We start from the raw sequence: 22,285 nt of genomic DNA, 5'->3' as shown, positions 1-22,285 counted from the left end.
CATCGAAACAAAGATTAACCAGATTTAAAGATTTACATAAGGGATGAAACCTGAACTCTTTCTCCTTAGAAGACTTTAACAGCAAACGAGTAAGGTAATCCATCACCATAACAAACAATAAAGGAGAGATTGGGTCTCCTTGTTTAAGACCTCGAACACCTTGAAACCGCCCTTGAATACTGCCATTCAACACTAAGGAATAAGAAGAACCCCTGAGACAAACCATAATCCATCTAATAAACCTCTTCGGAAAGCAAAAAGCATTAAGGAGGTTTTCCAAAAAATCCCAGTCAATTGAGTCATAAGATTTGCTTTTATCAATCTTCATAAGACAACGAGGAGATATATTTCTCCTATTATAACCTTTAAGCAAGTCTTGGAGAATAAGAACATTATGGGCAAGAAAGCGATTCTTAATAAAAGCCCCTTGATTTTGACTTATCAAAGAAGGAAGCACAAGTTTAAGCCTATTGTACAACATTTTGGAAATGCATTTATATAAAGTATTGCAACAAGCAATAGGCCTAAAATCTGAAGCATTAACTGGTTGATCAACTTTCAGATTTAGAGATAATAAAGTACTGTTCAAAGATTGAGGAATGTTAGTTGTCTCAAAAAATTCTAGAACAGCCAAAGTAATTTCCTTATCGATATCCTTCCATAAAGCTTTAAAGAAGCCTGCCCCATACCCATCGGGAACTGGGCTTTTTAGAGAATGGATGCTAAACATAGCTACTTTAACCTCCTTGGCAGTGAATGGTTTAATCAAACTCAGCTGGTCATCACTGCTAAAAAACGATCCATAACAGATAGCTTGAGTATCAATAACCCCTAAAGCTTTACTAGCTGTACCCATAATTTTTTTGAAATGGTTAAGAAAATGAGCAGATACTTTATCATACTCATCAACAATCTGCCCTTCATCAGAAACAAAAGAGACAATCCTGTTAGCTAACTTTCTTTTCTTTAAACTAGCATGAAAAAATGAGGAGTTGGCATCCCCAAACCGTAACCAATCAATTTTACTCTTTTGATAAAGATAGCTAGCATATAACTTCTCATGCCTCTTAAACTCAAGATAAGCCTCCCAATCTTCATTGCGTAATGTTCTATTGGATGGACCAGCAAGACATTTAGAGCGAGCTTGCTGATAATCAAGATTGCTTCTCTCATAATTACAAGTAACATTCCCCATAATCTTCCAGTTAAAATTCTTCAGGATATGCTTAAGATGGATTAACTTCCAGCTAATTTGCTCTAATCCCCTGCCAGAAAATCTCAGAGATTGCCTCCAGTTATTAAGAACTACTTATCTAAATTGAGGGTGAGAAATCCACATGTTGTAAAAACGAAAAGGATGCACCCCCACCCTTATAGAAGGCAGCTGCTTTATCAAAATCAGAGAGTGATCAGAACCAAGCTCCCATTGAACCCCAGCCGAAGCTAAAGGATGCTCATCCAGCCAAGCCTCATTAACAAACACACTATCCAACTTAGAAAAAATATGAGCCCCACCTTCTTGATTATTAGACCAAGTGAAAAACGGACCCATAGTCTTCATTTCATCAACCAGACCAAGATCTAACCATTGTCTAGCATCCTCCATTTCTTTCACTGTGGTTGGACGGCCACCCAGTCTATCATTTGGATTAAAAACAACGTTGAAATCCCCTAGAACCATCCAAGCTTTGCTAGGCCAAGACAAATGGGCCAAATCCATCCATAAAGACCTCCTCATTTCCAAATTATTAGAGCCGTAAACAAAAGTAATACAGAAAACAGACTTATTATGCAACCTTACTTGACAATGTAAGAGCTGATCACTTTCCTGTAACACTTCCAGCTGCACCATTTTAGAATTCCAAATCACTAAGATTCGACCTTCCACAATTTTACTACTGTAAAACTCCCAAACATAAAACATAGTATTCATGACTTCTTTCAGTTTAACTCCCCTGATTTTTGTTTCAAGAAGAGCCCCAAGCCCAACTTTATTCAGCCTACACACATCCAGAAAGATCTTCTGTTTGTTCACCTTATTCAACCCTCTAACATTCCAACTCATTATGTTAATGCAATCCATGAATATTTGATTTGATTGGGACTGTAATTGTTGGTTTCTGACCTTCCTGAAGAACACTAAACTGGTTTATGGCTTGTTTAACAGAATTCTGGACTCCATGCCTCTTGACTCTTGTCGTTTTCGGAGAAATCCAGCTAGCCTCTACTGGATTAAGAGAAACATGGACATCAGCAAATTGAGAGGAGCTGGTGTGATGAACTAAACCAGCATCAGCCGGACTAACAATGATTTTAGATTAAGATGTACTTCCATTTTGGCAATTTTCCCTCTCTACCACTTCTTGTTTTGTACTAACACTACCAGCATTTCCTTCCATTTGCTTCACCTCTTTCTTCCTCCAAACAGCTTCAGAAACAAACTTACATGAAGAAACTGAGTGACCCAATTTCTTACAATTAGAGCACTTTGTTGTCAGCCATTCATAGTCAATAATCTGTTCCACAATTTGCCCCTTCTCATTAAAATAGCTAATGAACTTCGGAAGTGTATCAGCTATCTCCATCTCAACTAAGACTCTAGCGAACTTAATCATAGAGCGATTCTGAGTAATTTTTTCAACCATTATGGGTTTTCCTATTGTGCTAACAAGAGCACTCAAACAATTCACTCCCCAGTATTGCAACCCAAGATCAGGCAACCTAATCCACATTGGTACTGATTTGATGGATTTCAGAGACACAATATTAGTGGTCCAAGGGCAGAGGACAACTGGTTTCCTATCAAAGTGCACTACCCCTGATTCTAACACTAGATCCCTTGTTGCCTCATCTCTGAATTTCACCATAGTAAATCCAGCATTCATTCGGGCAACACTCACAATGCCAAGGTTTCCCTAAATCCTTTTAACAAATCCCTCAAGCACTGCCAGAGGAGGATTTGCCCCAATTACAACACAAATTATTACAGATTTCCAGAATGAAGCTTCTACTTCAATCTCCTCCATATCCAATTTCACAATAACCTGGCCATCCTTCTGATATGGTTCTGAGTAATGAAGCTTCGTACCACCATGAGAGGGAATCGATTCGCAAAATTTAGCCCAAGTTTCCTTAGCTGAATCCTGGAAGGATTGCTCTTCGACTTCTGTAGCCCAGGTTATTGTTTCGTGGTTCATATCATGATCGCAGCCCTTCTTCGAACTTCCATCCAAAGACCGAACATCATACTCCTGTTCTTCCGTAAGCCCTAACCCTTCAGGTTCTTCTATCACTAGTTCTTCAGGACATTTTTGTTCAGATCCTTCGTCATTAGTTGAAGGGAGCTCCGAAGAGATAACAGGTTTTGCAAGCTTCAGCCCAGGTTTTCGCCTCCTCGCCATGGAAGAGAGAGAGCCAGAGCAACACGCTGAGATTTCTAACTAAAACAAACGTTGATGTGGTTGTTATTTGCTTTTTTCAGTAAAGAGTTGAGAATTGACGTGCTTCATGTGGTTGGTGATTGAAACCAGGCATCTTCAACCTCCAGCCGGTGTCCCACGAAAATCAAATAAAAAATCAAGTCGTAAAATTTCATTTCAACTTCGTTTTTCAACATTTTTTGACCTATAAATATTTAAACATGATTTCTTAATAGATTATATCATTTCATTGAATTAAAAATATCCTAAAATGAAAATTTGATTTTTAAAAATATTGTTGAAGCTCTTGCCTACGCAAGTTAGTCTCCTCTTTCTGTTACGGGCATCTGAAATCCACCGTAATAGTCCATAAATAAGGCTATGTAACTATCAAGTGTGGAGGAGAAGGAGCACTCTAAAAGTAAAAAAAAAAATTAATAGTACAAACTGAAAACAAAAAGAAAAACTTTTATATGCATGTATGTGTGGTTTTTTTAAGCATTTTCTTTTAATTCAAATGTTGCTTAGTTAATTTTTCTAAAGAACTTATTTATTTTGTAAAAACATAGAATCTATTTGCTTTATGGTATTTTCTTATATAAAATAGCAACATTTATGTTTACGATTTAACATTGTGTTCTCGATAATATTAAGAGAAATTAGGGTGTTACAAGTGGTACCATAGCCACGACTATATTGGTCATGAACATTCTCACGAAATACACACGACAACTACAAAAGACCAACTCGCTACCAAGTAAGTATACTCTTTTTGAGATATGTTTTGTATATGTTAAATGATGTTTTTCTTTTATGATTTATTTTCAGAATTTAGCACAATGGACCCAATTTTTGTTAGAAAAGTTAAGGCAACAAGAAGAATAACTGGCCCTTCTAATGATACCGAAATCGAGAATGTGTTTCTTAGAATTAATCAAATCCACAAAGAAATAGAAAAGATTATTTCCAGTCACACAACCTTACTGAAAGCACATGAGATGTTTATAGTTTTCATGCTCTCAACCAAATTACCGCTAGCAGAACCGAGTTTCAAGATAGTATGGAATGATTTTTTATTTGACAAAAGTGTACCGATTGAGGGTAAATATGACATATTTATGGATAGGTTCTCTCGAAATTTTAGAATTATTGAAGATATCAATTTAACAAACAAGAAGATAGGTGAAAGAGTACATAAATTAGCAAATAATCTTAGGGAATGATTTCTTAGCAATGTTCCTTTAACTTCAAGATTCATCTACACCCAAGATGATTATGAAGAATTCACTCAGGACATGCTATAAGAAGGGTCTGATGTGGAAGATTATAAAAAACAAGTGCTTGATCATTAATTTATTTTTTTAGAACTCTACTAGTTTGTAAATAAATTTTTATATTTGAATAAAGTTTGTTATTTCTTTTATTTTATTATTTGAATGATATTGTTTAGTAAATATTAAGATATTTTGGGTTTAATTGAAATTGTAAAGTTTAAATCCCTCTCTTATGGGCTAGCCCATTTGTGAATGCCCATTTGCTTTGCATTATTAAATTGGACCTAATTAAAATGAATAACAATTAATAAAGCAATGTTTAAATTCTTGTGTTTTGGGTTCAAGTGGAAGTTAGGGAGCCTAAGTAGTGGGTATGCCATACTATACCCAACCCTCCTCAATGAAAAATTCAATTGTTAAGGCTCATTTACCCAAGTTGGACTTAATAGTATTAGGGTAGTATTTAGTTTATAGATGAACCTAATAGATAGTAGTATAATAGGCTAAGTTATCATTCCTGCTTGTTTTTGTCTGTCTTAGTTTTTGCATTTTTCTCTTTTGGGGAAACAGAAAGAACTATGGACGAGGAACCTAGAAAATCAATGAGACTTATTGTCCGAGGTCAAGGCTGAGGAAGAGGACGAAGTCGAGGTAGAGGAGAAGTCGACACTCTCATACACGAAGAGTTTCTTGACATACCAACAACCCCGGGAGTGCCTAAAGCACTAGAAATCCCGAATGTAATGGAAGAACCGGCAGCGGCTGCCGCCCGAATAAACTTAGAAAGAGAGAATGTCCGTCTTAGGGCAGAGTTAAGAAGAGGGGATGAGGAATTCCAACAAATTCAACAAGGACAACAACAACAAATGGTGTAACCCGTTATTCCCCTAGCACAGCTAATGCAATTGGCGGAGTCTCGCTACGATGAAGTAAATGAATGCTTCAGGAAGCAACAATTGCCAAAATTTGACAGTCGATCAAATCCAATAGAAGCAGAAGAATGGCTTCAATTGGTGGAGTATATCTTGGAACATATATGATTGGGGTACGAGGACCGAGTCTCATGCACCTTAAGTCTACTTAAGAAAGATGCTCGCATCTGGTGGGATATAGTAAAGCGAACCCGAGATGTAAACATCATGACATGGGACGAGTTTCTCCAAGTCTTCAACAAGAAGTATTATAGTCTTGTGATTCTAGCACAAGGGTGGATGAATTCCTCGCGCTTACTCAAGGGAATTCGACTGTGATAGTACGTCAGGAAGTTTGATCGACTGACTAAGTTTACACTGAACATGGTACCCACTGAGACGCTAAGAATTCAAACATTCGTGTAGGGACTGAAATTGATGATAGCCCAGGACGTGAAGCTAATTCAAGGAATAACCACTTATGTAGAAACATTAGAGAGAGCCTTGGAAGCCGAGCAGGCAGAGGAAAGGATTTGGAAGGAAGGCGCGGCTAGAAAGGACGCCAAAAAGTATAATAATGAACATAACAACCATAAATGGAAACATGATGGTGGTCAAAACCAAAAGGGCGACAAGAAATGAAAGACTGCGTCAGAAGGCAACACAAACAAGAACCTATACGTGGAGTATCCCCAATGCCCTATCTGTAAGAAGAAGCATTCAGGGAATGTAGATAGAAGACTAAGGGTTGCTTCAACTATAAACAAGAAGGTCACCTTAAAAAGGAATGCCCAAAGCTGAGAGACCAGAGGAAAGATGATAAGCTTGTACCAACCAGGGTTTTTGCTCTTACAAAGGATGAGGCAGAAACTAGTAATACAACGATATTAGGTGAGATCATTATCTCTGGAAAACCATTCAATGTTTTATTCAATTCAGGAGCTACACATTCCTTTGTCTCTATGAATATGATTGATAGCTTAGATAAACCGTATAAACTTTTTAGAGATAAGTTTGTTACGGAACTACCCTCGGAGGAAAGAATGCTATCTAGTAGTGGGGTGCGCAGCGTTGTAGTTAGAATTGAAGGAGGTGGGTTACCAATAGATTTGATCGAGTTAGACCTTAAGGATTATGATGCAATATTAGGCATGGACTGGTTCGCAAAACATGGGGCAACAATAGACTGTAAGGGTAAGACAATCAACTTTCAAACAGAAGGTGGAGAGTAGTTCATCTACAAAGGAGAAGTTTCTCGAACTCGTATACTGTTAGTCACAGCTCTCAAAGCTCAACAGTTAATTAGTAACGGTTTCCAGGCGTTTCTAGCCAATGTAGTGGACAAGTTGCGAAAGTCGCAACTCGAACCAAAGGACGTACATATTGTGTGCGAATTTCTTGAGATGTTTCCAGAAGATCTATTGGGATTAACTTCGAATAGGGAAATTGAGTTTGAAATAGAGTTAGCACCAGAGACGACACCACTCTCGAAATCTCCCTATAGAATGGAGCCTACCGAGTTAAATAATTTAAATGTGAAATTGTAGGAGCTATTGGACAAGGGTTTTATCCGACCTAGCTATTCACCTTGGGGTGCACCAATGCTTTTTGTCAAGAAGAAGGATGGGAGCATCAGGGTGTCCATTGATTATCGAGAGTTAAAAAAAGTGACGATCAAGAATAAATACCCTTTGCCCCGCATAGATGATCTTTTTTATCTACTACAAGGATCTACAATATTCTCAAAGGTAGATTTGTGGTCAGGGTATCATGAGAAGAAAATATCCCAAAGACAGATTTCTGGACCAGATATGGCACTACAAGAAAAAATGCTTTTAATAACACCAAAAATGTGTTATCAAAACATACCATAACACTTTTTGATGTGTTAAGACCGACTATGTTATCGTAGGTCAGGGTACTTTACATAACATTTTATCATTGTTATACAGATGTGTTATTATACTGTCAACGATAACACACATTCTGTGTTATTTTAATAAATAGATAACTGTTTAATTATATTATTTATAGTTGATTATATAACACATTTCAATACTTATAAATTTGTGTTATACTACACTTTAGTATAACACATTTTTTGTGTTATACTACACTTTAATATAACACATTATTTGTGTTATATAATGAAGTTTGCATAACAAAACTCTTTACTTATAAAAAGTGTTATTGTAATAGATATTATAACACATTTTTCGTATTATTTTAATATTTAGATAAGTTTAAATTCTCATTCTATATTCATTTATATAACAATAATTTATTCTATTATATTTTAATTTTTTTTGTATAATTAAAATTAGCTTTCTAATATATACTAGCATCATCAAATGAACTTGATTTTCAAATAACAAATAGTAAAAACATTCAACATTATATTAACAATCCATAAATTAGTTTAAAACATTCAACACTGTCATCAACAACAAAATGTTCTTAAAGTATTCAAGTAGTCTTAAATATTCAACATATTGAAAAGTTACTACTTTCAGCACAAAATATTCTACAGCTGCCCAACACAAAGCCTTCAAAATTAAGTATCCTTTTCTATTTCCCTTGTCACATCCACAAAATAAACAAAGAAATATTTTATTGTTATTATATAGCATCACAAATTACTTCAAGAAAAATGCTATGGAAATTATTTACAAGAGAGGACACTTGTAATGAGCATAATATTAATTCAAATTGGCCCCATTATCATTTTGTCTTTCTCATCTTCCCTATCAAATCAATCAAATTATACTATCATAATACTATCAATTGAACCAACAGCTTCTCGTATAGTTTGTTAATGCATCCTCATCGGTATTATCAAACCACAGGCCAACTTATTACTTTACACAAATCACTACCCAAAAACAATGGCAAAGGGTTGTGTATGCAGCTGACTCCTACTTTCGATGCCCTGATGATGCCATAAGAACAGCAACAGCCACAATAAACATAGACAACATACTTACTAGCAATATATATGTTCTTCTTGACGATTTTCTGTATTCTCCAAACAAAAGAATTCCCCAGAAAGTGCTTACTAGTGGAAGTGCCTGCCAATCACCACCCCAAAAAAGTCCATATTAGTATGTGATGCACATTTTGGTTCAGTTGAAATTTTCACAAACAAGTTTATCCCACAAAAGAAAAGTTTGGAATCAAGACAAAAAAATATATTTGAACCAACCTGAACAACATCTGTTGCAGCATACCCTGCAACTTGGCCTCTTATGAATTGGAGACCATTGCCAAACCCGCAGAGCAGACCGACCATTAAGGACCAGCCTCTGCCATTCCAGTCATTCATATAAGCCTTGAATGATGATTTCGGTAAGTCCAACACAGGGTAGTAAAGGAATGTGATGTGAGGATTATAGCAAGGAAAAAACAAGATACTGAGAAGTAAAAAAATGCAATGTAGAAAACCAAGTGAGGAACCCCATCTTTCAATGTATGCCATTGATCATTTGTTGCCAAGTTGAATGCTGGTGAGAATAGAGAAAAGAAAACACCAGTAAAAGAAACATATGGAAAATCCAATGAGAGTGCTTTTCCCAAACACCTGTAGCAAGAGTTATAATTATTAAATGTGATAGAGAATCTGAGATGTTTGGATTTGAATGTCAGGTGATGAATGTCCAAATATTGTTGTGTAGTATTTTTGCAACACAAGATTATCACTTTTCATCTAAATGTGAGAATTTTAATTAATTTTCCATACTAAAAATTATTGTCTTTTACAGTGCCATCTATAGTGGTACAGCTAGTTTTCTGCTCATTCTCATTATCCTTAAGTGCACCATCAAACAAAACAATTAAGTAAAAATTGTATCACTCAACAAGCTCGATGATTTGATTTTTAAAAATGAATAAAAACAAGATAATTCTTTGATAACCTTAACATTTAATGATTGAAACATACCCCTCTTTAGATGAAAAACCTTCAAGCTTTTCTTTATTATCAGCTACATTAGATGAGTGGACAGTAGAAGCAAGGCAAACTGCAACCAAGAAGCAGCCAACGCCAGGGAAAAGGATCTCGGCTCTATTAATTCTATTGTCTAAAAAGTAATTCAAGGTTGTTCCAGTCACCATTAAAGATCGCAACAGAAGCAAAAAATTCAGTATCTATAAGAGCAACACAAACAAACATCAACATTTAGAAATGGTCAGAGAGAGAGAGAGAATGAAAGAAAGGACTTATAACAACTATTATGCTTGCAGTGATCACTTCTGTGACTGATAAGCCAACAAAAGCTCAAGCATACTGAGTTGAGAGATTTCCAAGGCTAAGTACCACCCCTCCTGCCATTGCAAACATCACAGAAGGCCAATTATTCTGCACCAATCACCCTAACATGAATCGAAACCAAATACATACAATACAATACAACTCCATTATGGAAAACAGATGAAATTTTCATTATGCTATGTTCCTTATCACTGGTCTCTCCAAATAGCACCACATTCATCAAAGAGAATAGAGAATGAATGAACTAAACTTTATCTAAATATATGCAAGTGTTGAATATTTGTGATTCAACATTTGTAATGAGCTAAAAAAATATAATCAATACTGAATTAATCATGAGAAGGAGCAGTCAAAAGAATTATATAAAAAAAGAAGAGGAAAAACAAAAAAGAATGGATTGTAGACATGTCTCATAATAATTGGACCTTTTTATTAAACTTCATGGAGACAAGACTGTCACAATAAAATTGTCTAGCAATATTTTTATCTCATTTTCTTATCTAACTTTTAGCTTCTAGCTTCTATAAAAATAAATTGAATTTCACCTCTGCTAAATTGATTTTCACCTCTGTTAGGGTAAAAATAAAAAAAAATAAAAAGGAGAATAGAAGCTTCTATTTTGGGGGTAATCCCTGAAAATTACATAGGCCAAAATTGCATCTGAGCTGGAAGTCTGTTGCTTAAAAGTGTAAATTAAGTTGGTATAATTGCAATGGTTAAAATAACATAATGTTTCTGCTCAAATTCTATTTTTGAAGAATAAATTGTCTCAACCAAAAGATAGTTAACATGCATGCCAGAAAAATAGCATAAGAAAACTGAATTCAAACCTTTGCTTTTCTAGCCGAAACATCTTCCAATTGTCACATAGTCCAAGTAAGAACAAAAGCACACACCTGAAATTTTTCTTAACAATATTTCAGCAACTTAAAAACAAATGTAAGAGTGGAGATTATCATGCTCTTAGGGCCAAAAAAAATGTTGGAGCTTATTTGTTCAAGTCAGTATTGAGATGGCTAATTAAGATTCAAACCCCATTGGACAGTATGTGGATTCGAGAAAGAAATAATGAGCTTTAATGCAACCACACCTTGTTTGATTTAAAACATGAAAATTTAAGCAATAGCATGCTAGAGAGGCTGATGTATAACTTACTAATTACAAAGTCTCAAGTGTCTTACACAGCTTAAACACTTTTATGCCAAAATTAAATTTATACTGGCTCTTTGGCTAATTGATGTAAAAGATTCTGTGAAGGATAGGAGCTTTTTTTTTTGAAATTTTATTTTTATTTTCTTATAGTCTGATTTCCTTTTCCACAGTTGTTTATTTGCATTATTATCACTACTCATTAATAATATTTTCATTTTTATTAAAAACTAATGATTATATATTAAAATAATTATACATACAGGAACCTACTAAAAATAAGTGCCCAATTCTTAAAAAAAAAAAAAAAGAAGTGTCCAACAAAATTTTCTAGACATTTTCTTTGGTTGCTGAAATATTCTTTGGTTGTGTATTAAATTTGATTTAATCAAACTTATATCATTCACTTCTTATTGATTTATTTAATTGTTCATTTCTTTTGGGTCATTTAGTTATTTTCAACTCAGAACCAACTTTTGAAATATTAGGGGTTTTTATTTTGTTAGCTTATTGGAGCAACTTTGTGTTGTCTGTATGCATAGTTATGTTTGTTGCAAATTAAATGCCTAAAACAGATATTCATTTAGCAAGTTCAAGCCTAGAAGAGAAGCATACCTTGCGGGATTTCAAGGTCATAGCCATTTCTTCTACTTGAAGTGAACGTAGAAAAGCCATTATTGAACAAACAAAGAGAGACATCAACAACACTGCAATCCCAAATTCAAAAACGAACCATTTGATTAAAATGAATTAATCAGGTAAATGTAAATTATACAACTAAATATTCAAATAAATCCAATTTAACATACACACTTACATGTATAAATATACAAATATATGTTGTTCTATGGACAAGAAATACTTCTTGAAATGTGTCTTCTCTGTTCTTTTTATGTTCTGAACATTTGAATGATTCCAAAAACTGTAGTAGGTGACATTTATTTTTAAAAAAATATAATGGTTTACTCAAACCAGTTACAATTTACAAATGTATAACTTGACATTAAAAGTAACTAAATAAAATGAAGAATAATGACTATAAAAGCCATAATCTCCAATAATGTAACCTTATAAAATTTATATGCAACTAAACCATCCCTTCTCATTAAGTTATTCATATAATATGTATATTATTGATTTATTGGAAAAAAAAATGGAGACACCATCTCTACATGCACATAAAACTTTTCAGTTCCAAGGAACACATAATGCACATCTTTTGTTCTTATGCCAAGGGAACCATGTTATTCACACCCCTAATTATATTAATGCGCACTAATAAAGTTATAAATATTTAAATAACTCCTCACTGCCACTGATACAAAGAAAATACCACCACCACCACCATAACTAGGAGCACATATAAGATCAAGCAGTCATCTATAATTGAGCACCACCACTACTTAACATCTCTGTCGAGACCAAAAACTCAAAAAACTAGTTTGGTACAACTAATTTCTAGAAAATAATAAAGCCAACCCAGATTGTGACCAAAGCCAGAAAAGAGGAACCGCAAACCAATAATTTCTTTTATAAAATAACTCTGCAATCATTGTTTTGAAGATTTTGTCAATATACTACGATTTGAAGTGTGAAATACAAAAAAAAAGGTTCATATAAAACAGGAGGCTTACTTATACTTCAATCCCTCTCGAAGTTCTATAAATTAAAGATGATGAAATGGGATGAGGAAACACTGAAAAAAAATCATTAACTCACTAAGAGCAACTTAATTTTATTAGTATAACAACACAAAACCAGAGCAGAAACCTACAGAGAACTACTTTACTATAACCAAAAAGTGGAATTTATGGAGAACTTTTCGAGCCCATAACAAAAACCATAACAAACTTCAACCATCAATAGAGGAAAACTCATGAAGCAAAAACTAAGATGCCACAGTATTAGTGAACTTCTAACTTGAATTAAAGAAATTTAGACAAATAATTACAAACAAATTGATCTCAGATAAAAAGGCTAACACAGAGAGCTTGAGAAAGAGAGAAAGAGAGAGAGACCATACCTCGGTAGAGAAAGATAGAGACAAACAAAAACCAGATTATCTTTTCATGAAATATTGAGCTTTTCAAATTGAGAATGATGTGAACAAACCTTGAGAGTCAAGTCGGGACGGGACACAACAAAACCAAAGGAAACAACAAGGGTAACTGCTGATACCGCAGCACCAGCAAATGGAAGATAAATTTTCAAACATAGACAGGGAGAACTCGAGGAGAGTAAACTACAATAGGTGGTGAAAGAAGAACCTGCAAAGAATACCAAAAATACAGTTTTTTTCTTCGCCTATATAAAACATGACCGCAAAACATCATTAGATAACGAAGAAAATTACTGAATTACTAGAACATGACCTGGAAAAAGTATGAACTTGCTCTCCTCCAAGAGAGAAGACACAAGTATCATATCATGAACAAAACTGCCAAGACTAGAGGGAAAAAAAACTGGTAAGAATAAAAATGTTACCACCCAAATGTAAATCCTCCTCGCCATCACCAGGAACAACAAACCTACGGTGCCCTAATGAAGAGGCTGCCATTGGCAAAAATGGATGAAAGGAGAAGCCATTGACAGTATCTGAAGTGTCACACATACAAAAATAAGTTATAAAGGAAAGCGCAAGTCATCTCTAATACGAATTTTTCCACATTCTAGTGGACCAAAATCACAAGCCAAAACAACGAATACTTGCAAAAGTTAAAATATCCATATTGACCTTCCATTCAAATTAAAAATAACTAATTTTAGAAATCATTTCAAAGGAAAAAAATGACTAGTTAACCAGAAATAGGAAACATATATACAAATGAAAAGGTAGTGATTAATAATTATTACTTGATAAAATCAGTGGTCCTTTCATACATTCCACGCCCAACATAATAGCGTTCCTACAAAAATGATTAATAATAATTAATAGACCAAAATTGAAAGTAAAGCAATGAACAATAGGAAACATGATAGTCAATGCATAATTAAATAAAGATTAAGTCAACAGAATTATCTCATTTCATATGATGAAAAAAATAGAACACAACCTGGTGCATCCATTTGACGAAACAAATTAAAGGCCAGCAATCACATTGATTAGTTAGTCGGTGACAGGCAGGAATTCGCATCATGAAACTAATGAAAAATTGGATGCTACCATAAATGGCAATGACAATCAAGTATAATCTGAATATAACACCATTTCCATTTGGTTTACTCTCCTCCTGAAGCGCTTTCCTAAACTAAAACAAAGAATAAAGATTAAATTTGACTCAAAGAGTTAAGCCTAAACAAACCAAAGACAAAACAAAGATTGAGTGCATACACATATAGGAGAGGTACAACAACTGAAGCAGAGCCAAACCAAATAAAACGAAGAAAAATACGAGCAACAGCAAGCCTCCATGATGTAGAGTATGCCCCAAACATCATGATAACATCTAGGACACCTAAGAGAAAGGGCATAATTTCTTAATATAAGAAATCTAATTTTCCAGCTAAGTAGCTAACAATAATAAAACGACATTGTCTGCACGAGATAAAGACATACTCTCAAAAAATTTCATTACAACAACTGTTGGAGCAAGACTGAGAACCTCCTAAAAGGTCTTCCCATTAAGTTTTTCATCATTGAATGCGATAATGGCAAGTCCCTGAAAATCAGAAAGGAAGTAAAACTATTAAAAACGCAAAAGACTGCAGAGTCCTAGAGTTAACTAATATTAGCTGATATAGACTACAATATCAGAAGCTAAAAAGTAAAAGAATGGAGAATACAAATCAAAGAAATAGAAAAAGACTCAAACATGAAGTTTGACTAATTAATGATAGCAAGTTACAACAAAGACTATAAGATATCGATAAATTGGCAATTCAGTGTAATTTGTTAATATGTATACTTGGAACATCATCGCAAGGAATATCCATAGGCGATGAAAGCTATGATAGAGATGAAGAAAATTCCGGTGCTCAACAAACGAAGTTTTCCCTCGATGTTTACTTCTGCCTGATTTAAGCATATTCTGTATTAAAACAAATCAAAATTAGCAGCAAATGTTTATGAGTAGGTTTAGTTCATAAAGGTCAACACAAAATTAAAAAGTAAATTAAGTTTACAAGTTTAGTGTAGAACTCAGCAACCGATAGTGAAAACAAAAACTACTTAAATTAACATAAACCAATACTTCTAAATTTAATGTAAGATAGTGTTGTTTTCAAGAACCTTTTCATTATCACTTCACCCAGGAATAAAAATGAACTTTGAATGCCCATACCTATAGTAACATCTAAATGCAGTACAAGTGCCAGTAACTTCAATAATCTTAGGGAGAAAGTAACCAACCTTCGAGAGTTATGGCTTTTGAAAAAAAGGTGAGCTTTTGCGCAATGGCCAGCCAAGGTCAAAATAATAAAGTGACCTGAAATAAAAATTGTTAGCACCAAAAATGTGAATAATAACTAAAAACAAGCATTGCTCTAAAAAAAATCTCACCAAAAATGCTCATTAAAATCAACATAATTGCGCCAGGCAGAGTGTGGTGCTTTTTCGTTTTTATTACTTCTTGTTTCCTGTGCACTTTTAAGTATGAGAACTTTACCAAAAACATTATAAACATTTTATAAAACAAAGAATCATCCTAAAACAAAATAAATAAAAAAAATTATAAAGAGGAAAAAGAAAATGTTTACATCACTTTCTAGTAATAAACCCAAAATCCCAATCTTAGTTAGGAATACCAACACCCAAGTTAGATAAACACAATTCTAACTTTTAAGTAAGAGTTATAAAATATAAATAAGAATTTAAAGCAAGAAAATCCTTGTCGGATATTAAAAATTACTTCTTTTAATTTCAATTTGACAATAATATATTTACTTAAACATACCGCTTCCAAAACATCATAGAGAGGAAATATAACTTGATCAAGGAATGAAACACTATCCCCAGACTTGCAACTATTGGCTGGCTGTGGAACCTGCTGCCTTAAAATTTCATCTAGTTCTCTTGCCATCTGCACATGAAATTTATGGTTCAAAGGAAGGAATTCAGAAGAAGAAAAAAAACACTTTATTAGCAAGAAAACAGAACCTGCAAAACAATTTTGAAAACAAATATCAACGTTTTCAGCATAGCAAAATAACATAGCCACATGCCTCATATTATAGGCATGTGACATAACAAAGATGGTTTGGTTTATTCAAATGATTTGGTATGGATGGAAATTCTATGGTAACTGCAATTCTAGATGTAGGTATGGGAATTTCGAACGCCAGTAGAATGCTCATTATTATACCAGCCCTAAAACCTTTTTCAAAATTAACCCTTCTGGTTAAAGATAAGAATTTCCATTTCTTTTATAACAAAATCTATTCCATTTCATTTCAACACTTAAAGCCAAACACATTATCAAGATACCACCATAATTTGAGTCCCACCAAATATTAACCTCATATTCCACCAATCACTAGCAAAACAAGACCCGAGTTTTCTGATCTCTTTTCCCCTAGTAAATATTATTTTTATATTCCACAATTTGGTTGAAAAGAAATAGTCAATTTTTTAAGGAACAGTAGAAGATATGGTTTCTTTGTAGGGAAAAATTAAATATTTAACTTTTCTCTGGCCTTCATTGGTGAAAAAAAATAAGGATCTCCCATTAATTCTTTTTATAGGAATCAAAAACAAATTTGAATGATTTTTACCAAATGATTAGAAGAGCTGAATCCAGAGAAACCAACAACCATATTAAAATTATCAAATATGAACCTAGAATGAAATACTCCACAGAATACAAATGTCAGAATCAATACCACATATCTTCTTCAATTTGTGTACAACCAAGAAAAAACTCAGCCAACTTCAATTAGAGAGAACAAGGAGAAAGAGTACATAGAAACAAATAATGGATTCCACTATAGGAGAAAAAAAAGTTAAATTCACTGTTCCTAAGAAATTGCATACACCACTTGAGGGTTGACTTACATGATGAAATATGTAGCATAAGCATTCTGGAATGAATCTGACATTGGCTGCTTCACCCCATATCAGAAAGTACAAGGAAACAAATAGTATTTTCTTTTCCTTGACAATAACTTTAGAACTGAATGCCATCAAAATATTTTACAAGTGTCAATCACCTTAATCCAAATAAACATATAACATAAAGTTGAGTAACATCATATGAATAATATAGAAAAAAATATTGAGACGCATACTTGTTCCAAACAGGCTGAATGCACAAGTAGTTGCACCACTTTATATAATTATCAAGGGACTTCAGGAATACATTTTGCACTGCAGCTTCATCCAATTCCTAAAGCAAAATCAAGAAACATATTGGTATAAAAACATATAATGAATTTCAGAGCTCAATGATAATTAAAGGAATCAATGAAATTAATATCCAAACATATTCAATTAATAAAAAAAAACTATCACATACATGTTTTTGATATACTCCATTGAATATACCTCTTCTAACATTATAAAGTCTAGAATTTTATTTATACATTGTAAAAACCTTATAAAATAAATAATTCTCATGCGTTGGTTTGGCCTAACAGGTTACTAAAACTCAGGGCTTGTTACCAAGCCAGGCTTTGGGTTTCTAGGCTTAAAAGGCGGCACAACTCTTCGACCCTGTTATTTAGTACATTTTTTGCTTGAATTGGACATGTTCTTCAGGCTGGGCCAAAATTTGAGCACCCTATAAGATATACCACAACTTTATTACAGTATGTTCTTTAAGGGCGCACTCAATTAACTGCCCCTGTTCCTACATTATTATTATTATTTCTTAACTAGGCTCTCAGCCTAACTCTACAATATTTGGAGACTACAAAATACAGACTAGGAATGTATAATATGTAGGTACCCAGAGAGATCAACCTCAGACTTTGTAAAAGCAAACCATATGCTTGACTATTTGAGCTACCCCTCTTGGGTAAACCACTCATCCTACATTATGAAACACTTTAGAACACCATATATCCCTTATAAGAGAAAATTTAAGAATCAGTCTCAACGATAATAACCAGTCACTTTAAATATAGATCAAACATAGATCAAATAAATAGATGTCTATAGCTTCTTTTTTTTTCATTCAAACATTCAATCAAACATCATAACTACATTAATTATATAGTTAAAATGTATATTTTATAAACATTTCCATTCTCACAAATGAATCACTGATAATGGAACACCACTATCAAGTACACACATTTTCAACAAAATCAGTAATACTCAATCAAATTTATTGAAATATAAGTTATTTTGTAGAAAAAAAAAAAACTCATCACAGAAAAAGAAAAGAGAAAAATACCAAAATGCTGAAATGCTGAAATGCTCAGCTTACATGGCTCTAGGCTGGAGAAGGTGGCTAGGCGATGAAGAATGCCCAAACTGAAGTCTGGATGGAGCTAGCTGGTCTCACGCCGGGAAGAAGAAGGCTTGGCCGCACATAGGGAAGAGGAGAAGAAGAGCTGGCCTCTGGTGTCGTCGTTCACCTCTGGTGCCGTGTGAGGGCTTGGGCCCGCGTGGGTCGAAGCTTCAATGGCCTCTGAAGTTCCCTAGCCAGCACGTGTAGGGGATGGTCGGGCTCCATAAAGACACATGCGAGAGAGAAAGAGTGAAGGAGAGAGGTCTGGTGGGAGAAAGAGATCCGAGAGAGAGGAGAGAGAACGATGAGGAAAAAGGAGAAGAAAAGAAAGAGAAAGAGAGATCTGAATTAAGTGAGACATAGAAAATTAAAAAAGAATACAAGAAAAAGAAGAAACAAGAAGATTATAACGAGAGAGAAGGAGAGAGGAAAGGATAACACATTTTTTTTTTATTCTGGCGCCATTTGTTTTGCCAATTTTCACTTTACCGCTTTTTTATATTATCAATTATAATACTTTTTAAATAAGCTTATATTAATGTGTTGTAGAAAGTATTATTTGGTGTAGTGTGGATACTACGAGTTTTTGGTAATGTCTTTTGGCTAAACAAACGCACCAGCTGCGATCATGGATCTTATAAACTAAATATTTAAAGACTAGTTGGATAAGGTCGTAGTGGCGCTCATAGATGATATATTAATCTACTCAAACACAAAAATCGAGCTTGGAAGAACACTTGAGACTAATGTTAGAACGACTCAAGAATCACCAATTGTAGGCCAAGTTTAAGAAATGCGAATCTGGCTAGAGAAGGTGGAATTTCTAGGACACATCGTGTCTAAAAATGGCGTAGAAATAGATCCAGCAATGATAGAAGCCCAAGAGTGCCACTGAGGTGAGGAGTTTTCCGGGCTTAGCAGGATATTATAGACGATTGTTTTTGAAGGATTCTCCAAAATAGCTACACCCTTAAGAAATTTGACAAGGAAGCAATAGAAGTTCACATGAACAGAGAAGTGTGAAGAAAATTTTCAAACTTTAAAGGACAAGCTCATATCAGCCCCAGTTCTATGTGTCACGAATGATAAAGGCAAGTTTGTAGTATATTGCGACACATCAAAACAAGGTCTTGGATGCGTTTTGATGTAAGCTGGGAAAGTGGTCGCATATGCCTCGAGACGCCTAAAGGAGTACGAGCAGTGATACCCGACCCATGACTTAGAATTGCGGCTGTGATTTTTGATCTAAAGATTTGGAGGCACTATATGTACGGAGAGAAGTGCAAAATCTATACGGACCACAAGAGTTTAAATTACTTATTTTCGCAAAAGGAGCTCAATATGAGGCAACAGAGGTGGCTGGATATGGTAAAGGACTATGATTGTGAGATTTTGTATCATTCGAGAAAGGCTAATGTCGCGGCAGGCACACTTAGTAGATAGAGTTATGGAAGTGTATCAACAGTTAGAGGGATATCATAACCCTTACAATATGATATTAAGAAATCCAAAATTGAGTTAATAACTGGACGACTAGCTGATCTAACGATCAAGTTAGCATTTATGGAGGATACTAATGAGAAACATAAAGAGGACAAATTTCTTCTTAAAAAGAGGGCATTGCTACATAGCTTAGAGAATGATGATTTTTCTATGACAAAGGAAGGTATGCTACGATATAGAAACCGAGTGTGTGTGACAGACAAAGGAGGAGTAACAAAAATTAATATGCAAAAGGCGCATCCACTCCGTATTCACTTTATCCGGGGTTGACCAAGATGTACAATGATGTCAAAGCAATATATTGGTGGCCGGGAATGAAGAAAGACATAGCAGAATTCATAGTTAAGTGCCTTACATGTCAACCAGTTAAGGTCAAACATCAGAGACCCGATGGAACATTACAACCATTAGAGATTCCCAAATGGAAATGGGAAGATATGGCCATGGACTTTGTGACGGGGTTACCAAGGACCACCAAGCAGCAAGAATCAGTCTAGGTAATAATAGATAGACTTACAAAGTTTGCTTACTTCTTGCCAATAAGAACATTTTTTAACGCAGAACAATACGCGGAGCTTTACGTGGCAAAGATAGTGAGATTACATGGAGTTCCAAAGATGACAGTCTCTGATAGAGGATCAGTTTTGTAATGCCCTACTACCTTAGATTCGTTACCATGTGATTTATAAATGTGTCATTAACTCGCTAATCAAGGTTTTAGGTTAAAAAGTGTGATTCAATCAAAATAAAGACTCATTTGACGAACGTTAATTATAAAAGACTTGGACACTCATAAAAGTTATACATTGGGATCCCAAAATACTGTTTCAAAGATGTATTACAATTCAAAAGTTTTAATATAGTCGACCTAAGCGACAAAATCAACCATTTACAGTAAATTCCTCAAACAACCCCGGCCGTGGCAATAGGTAGGCCGAACATGTACACGTCGCTCCATGCTCTCCAACTCATGGTTGGTCGACCTTTCCTTTTTCCAGACCTGCACCATAGAGCACCTGTGAGCTGAGGCCCAACAAGAAAACTCAACAAAAAGCATATCACAATTCAATCCAGTAATAAACAACTTAAACATATAATAGATTAAACATATAGCAACCTATGCCGACCCAGGTTCTTTACTAGGCACTGGGTTCACAATATTTACCGAGCGAGTGAATACAGCACCCTTAGAGGGTCTTTCCCTAGCGGCCTACATTCAACATGCTTAATGTTGATCCCGACCTTTGCCGTCCCAAGCCTTCGCTGTTCTCGGCCTTCGCCGTTCCCGGCCTTTTTCATTCATTCATAATCATGCACAACATAGCATAACATTTACATGTATCACACATATATTAAACACAAATAATAGGGCCATGCCCTACTCTACGGGCACAAACAGTTTTCTTACCTATCTCTCGAGTTGATTGATTAATGCGATCCCGAGCACGATCCCCTAAACCTGAGCCTTGATGTAAAACCTAGTCACAACGCGTCAATAAATAGACATCCATCAAGCCCTAATCAATTAAGAACTTCATATTAATATTCTAGCATTAGGGATCCTCGAAGTCTACTAAACCGGGTAGTAGAATCCTTCCCGAGCCCTTAAATTTGGGTTCCCGAGCTTAAAACCCCACATTGGCCATAATTCCCTATTTGAGTCGCGACCCAACCCATTAGGGCTGCGACGCGCCACAAGTTGGAGAGCCTTGGGCTCTCGGCAAGGGGACATGGGTCGCGGCGTGCCTCAGCCTGCGCCGCAGCGCCTGGGAAAAATCAGAGGTTCCAAAGCTTCTTGGGTTCATACGGTTTGCAGCGCCTGAGGACAAGGTCGCGACTCGATCCCCAAAACCCAAAAATCCATGCATTTCCACTACGTTTTTTTTCTCAACTAACCTTTCCAATTCATACCCAATTCAACACTTAACCCAGAATTTAGTCCACAGTTCGTTTCAAAGCAGCATAACCAACACAAGCACCCCAATACTTAGCCTATAATCCATCAAAACTCAAAATTCAGACCAAGCTTAAACCTTAAGAAAAGCTTCTAACTACAACAAAAATACCGTTAAAACCAGAACATATTCCTTACCTCAACTAAAATTTTGATCCTGAGCTAAACCTCAACCACTTCAGGCTTCATCTTCCTTCAATCCTCAAGCCTCCTCTCTTAATTTTCAGCAAGTAAAATCTCCCTTAGCATTGAGGTAGAGAGAGAGTGTTTCTGTAACGCCCCAACTCCAGGGACCGTTGCAGTGTGCCTTGTAAACAGTGCTAAACTCGCTAATCGAGTCATTTGGCCAAAATTATGTAACTAAGTATGATTAGCGGTTTAGGGATTAAATTTTTTGGTTAAGATGTAACGTTTCATTAG

The 22,285-nt window shown here is 35.0% G+C and overlaps 1 protein-coding gene, 1 long non-coding RNA gene and 1 pseudogene across 2 annotated transcripts; all 3 read right to left on the bottom strand.

Moving 5' to 3' along the window:
• Window positions 1-8,519: 8,519 nt before the first annotated feature.
• LOC133814115 (ureide permease 1-like) lies at window positions 8,520-9,714 on the bottom strand. Its single transcript, XM_062247113.1, has 4 exons — window positions 9,542-9,714; window positions 9,046-9,181; window positions 8,807-8,932; window positions 8,520-8,672 (listed from the first exon to the last, which is right to left on the bottom strand). Exons 1-4 carry the CDS (start codon window positions 9,712-9,714, stop codon window positions 8,520-8,522), a joined length of 588 nt encoding a protein of 195 aa, XP_062103097.1.
• A 5-nt stretch (window positions 9,715-9,719) lies between these two features.
• On the bottom strand, window positions 9,720-11,036 carry LOC133815954 (uncharacterized). Its single transcript, XR_009884920.1, has 2 exons — window positions 10,702-11,036; window positions 9,720-9,958 (listed from the first exon to the last, which is right to left on the bottom strand). It is a non-coding gene; the product is annotated as an uncharacterized LOC133815954 (long non-coding RNA).
• A 2,958-nt stretch (window positions 11,037-13,994) lies between these two features.
• LOC133814114 (callose synthase 9-like) lies at window positions 13,995-17,510 on the bottom strand (annotated as a pseudogene).
• Between the last annotated feature and the right edge of the window lie 4,775 nt (window positions 17,511-22,285).

This window comes from Humulus lupulus, chromosome 2, assembly GCF_963169125.1.
Source record: "Humulus lupulus chromosome 2, drHumLupu1.1, whole genome shotgun sequence".
Classification (NCBI taxonomy): Eukaryota; Viridiplantae; Streptophyta; class Magnoliopsida; order Rosales; family Cannabaceae; genus Humulus; species Humulus lupulus.
This window is presented reverse-complemented; position numbering and strand designations above follow the sequence as displayed.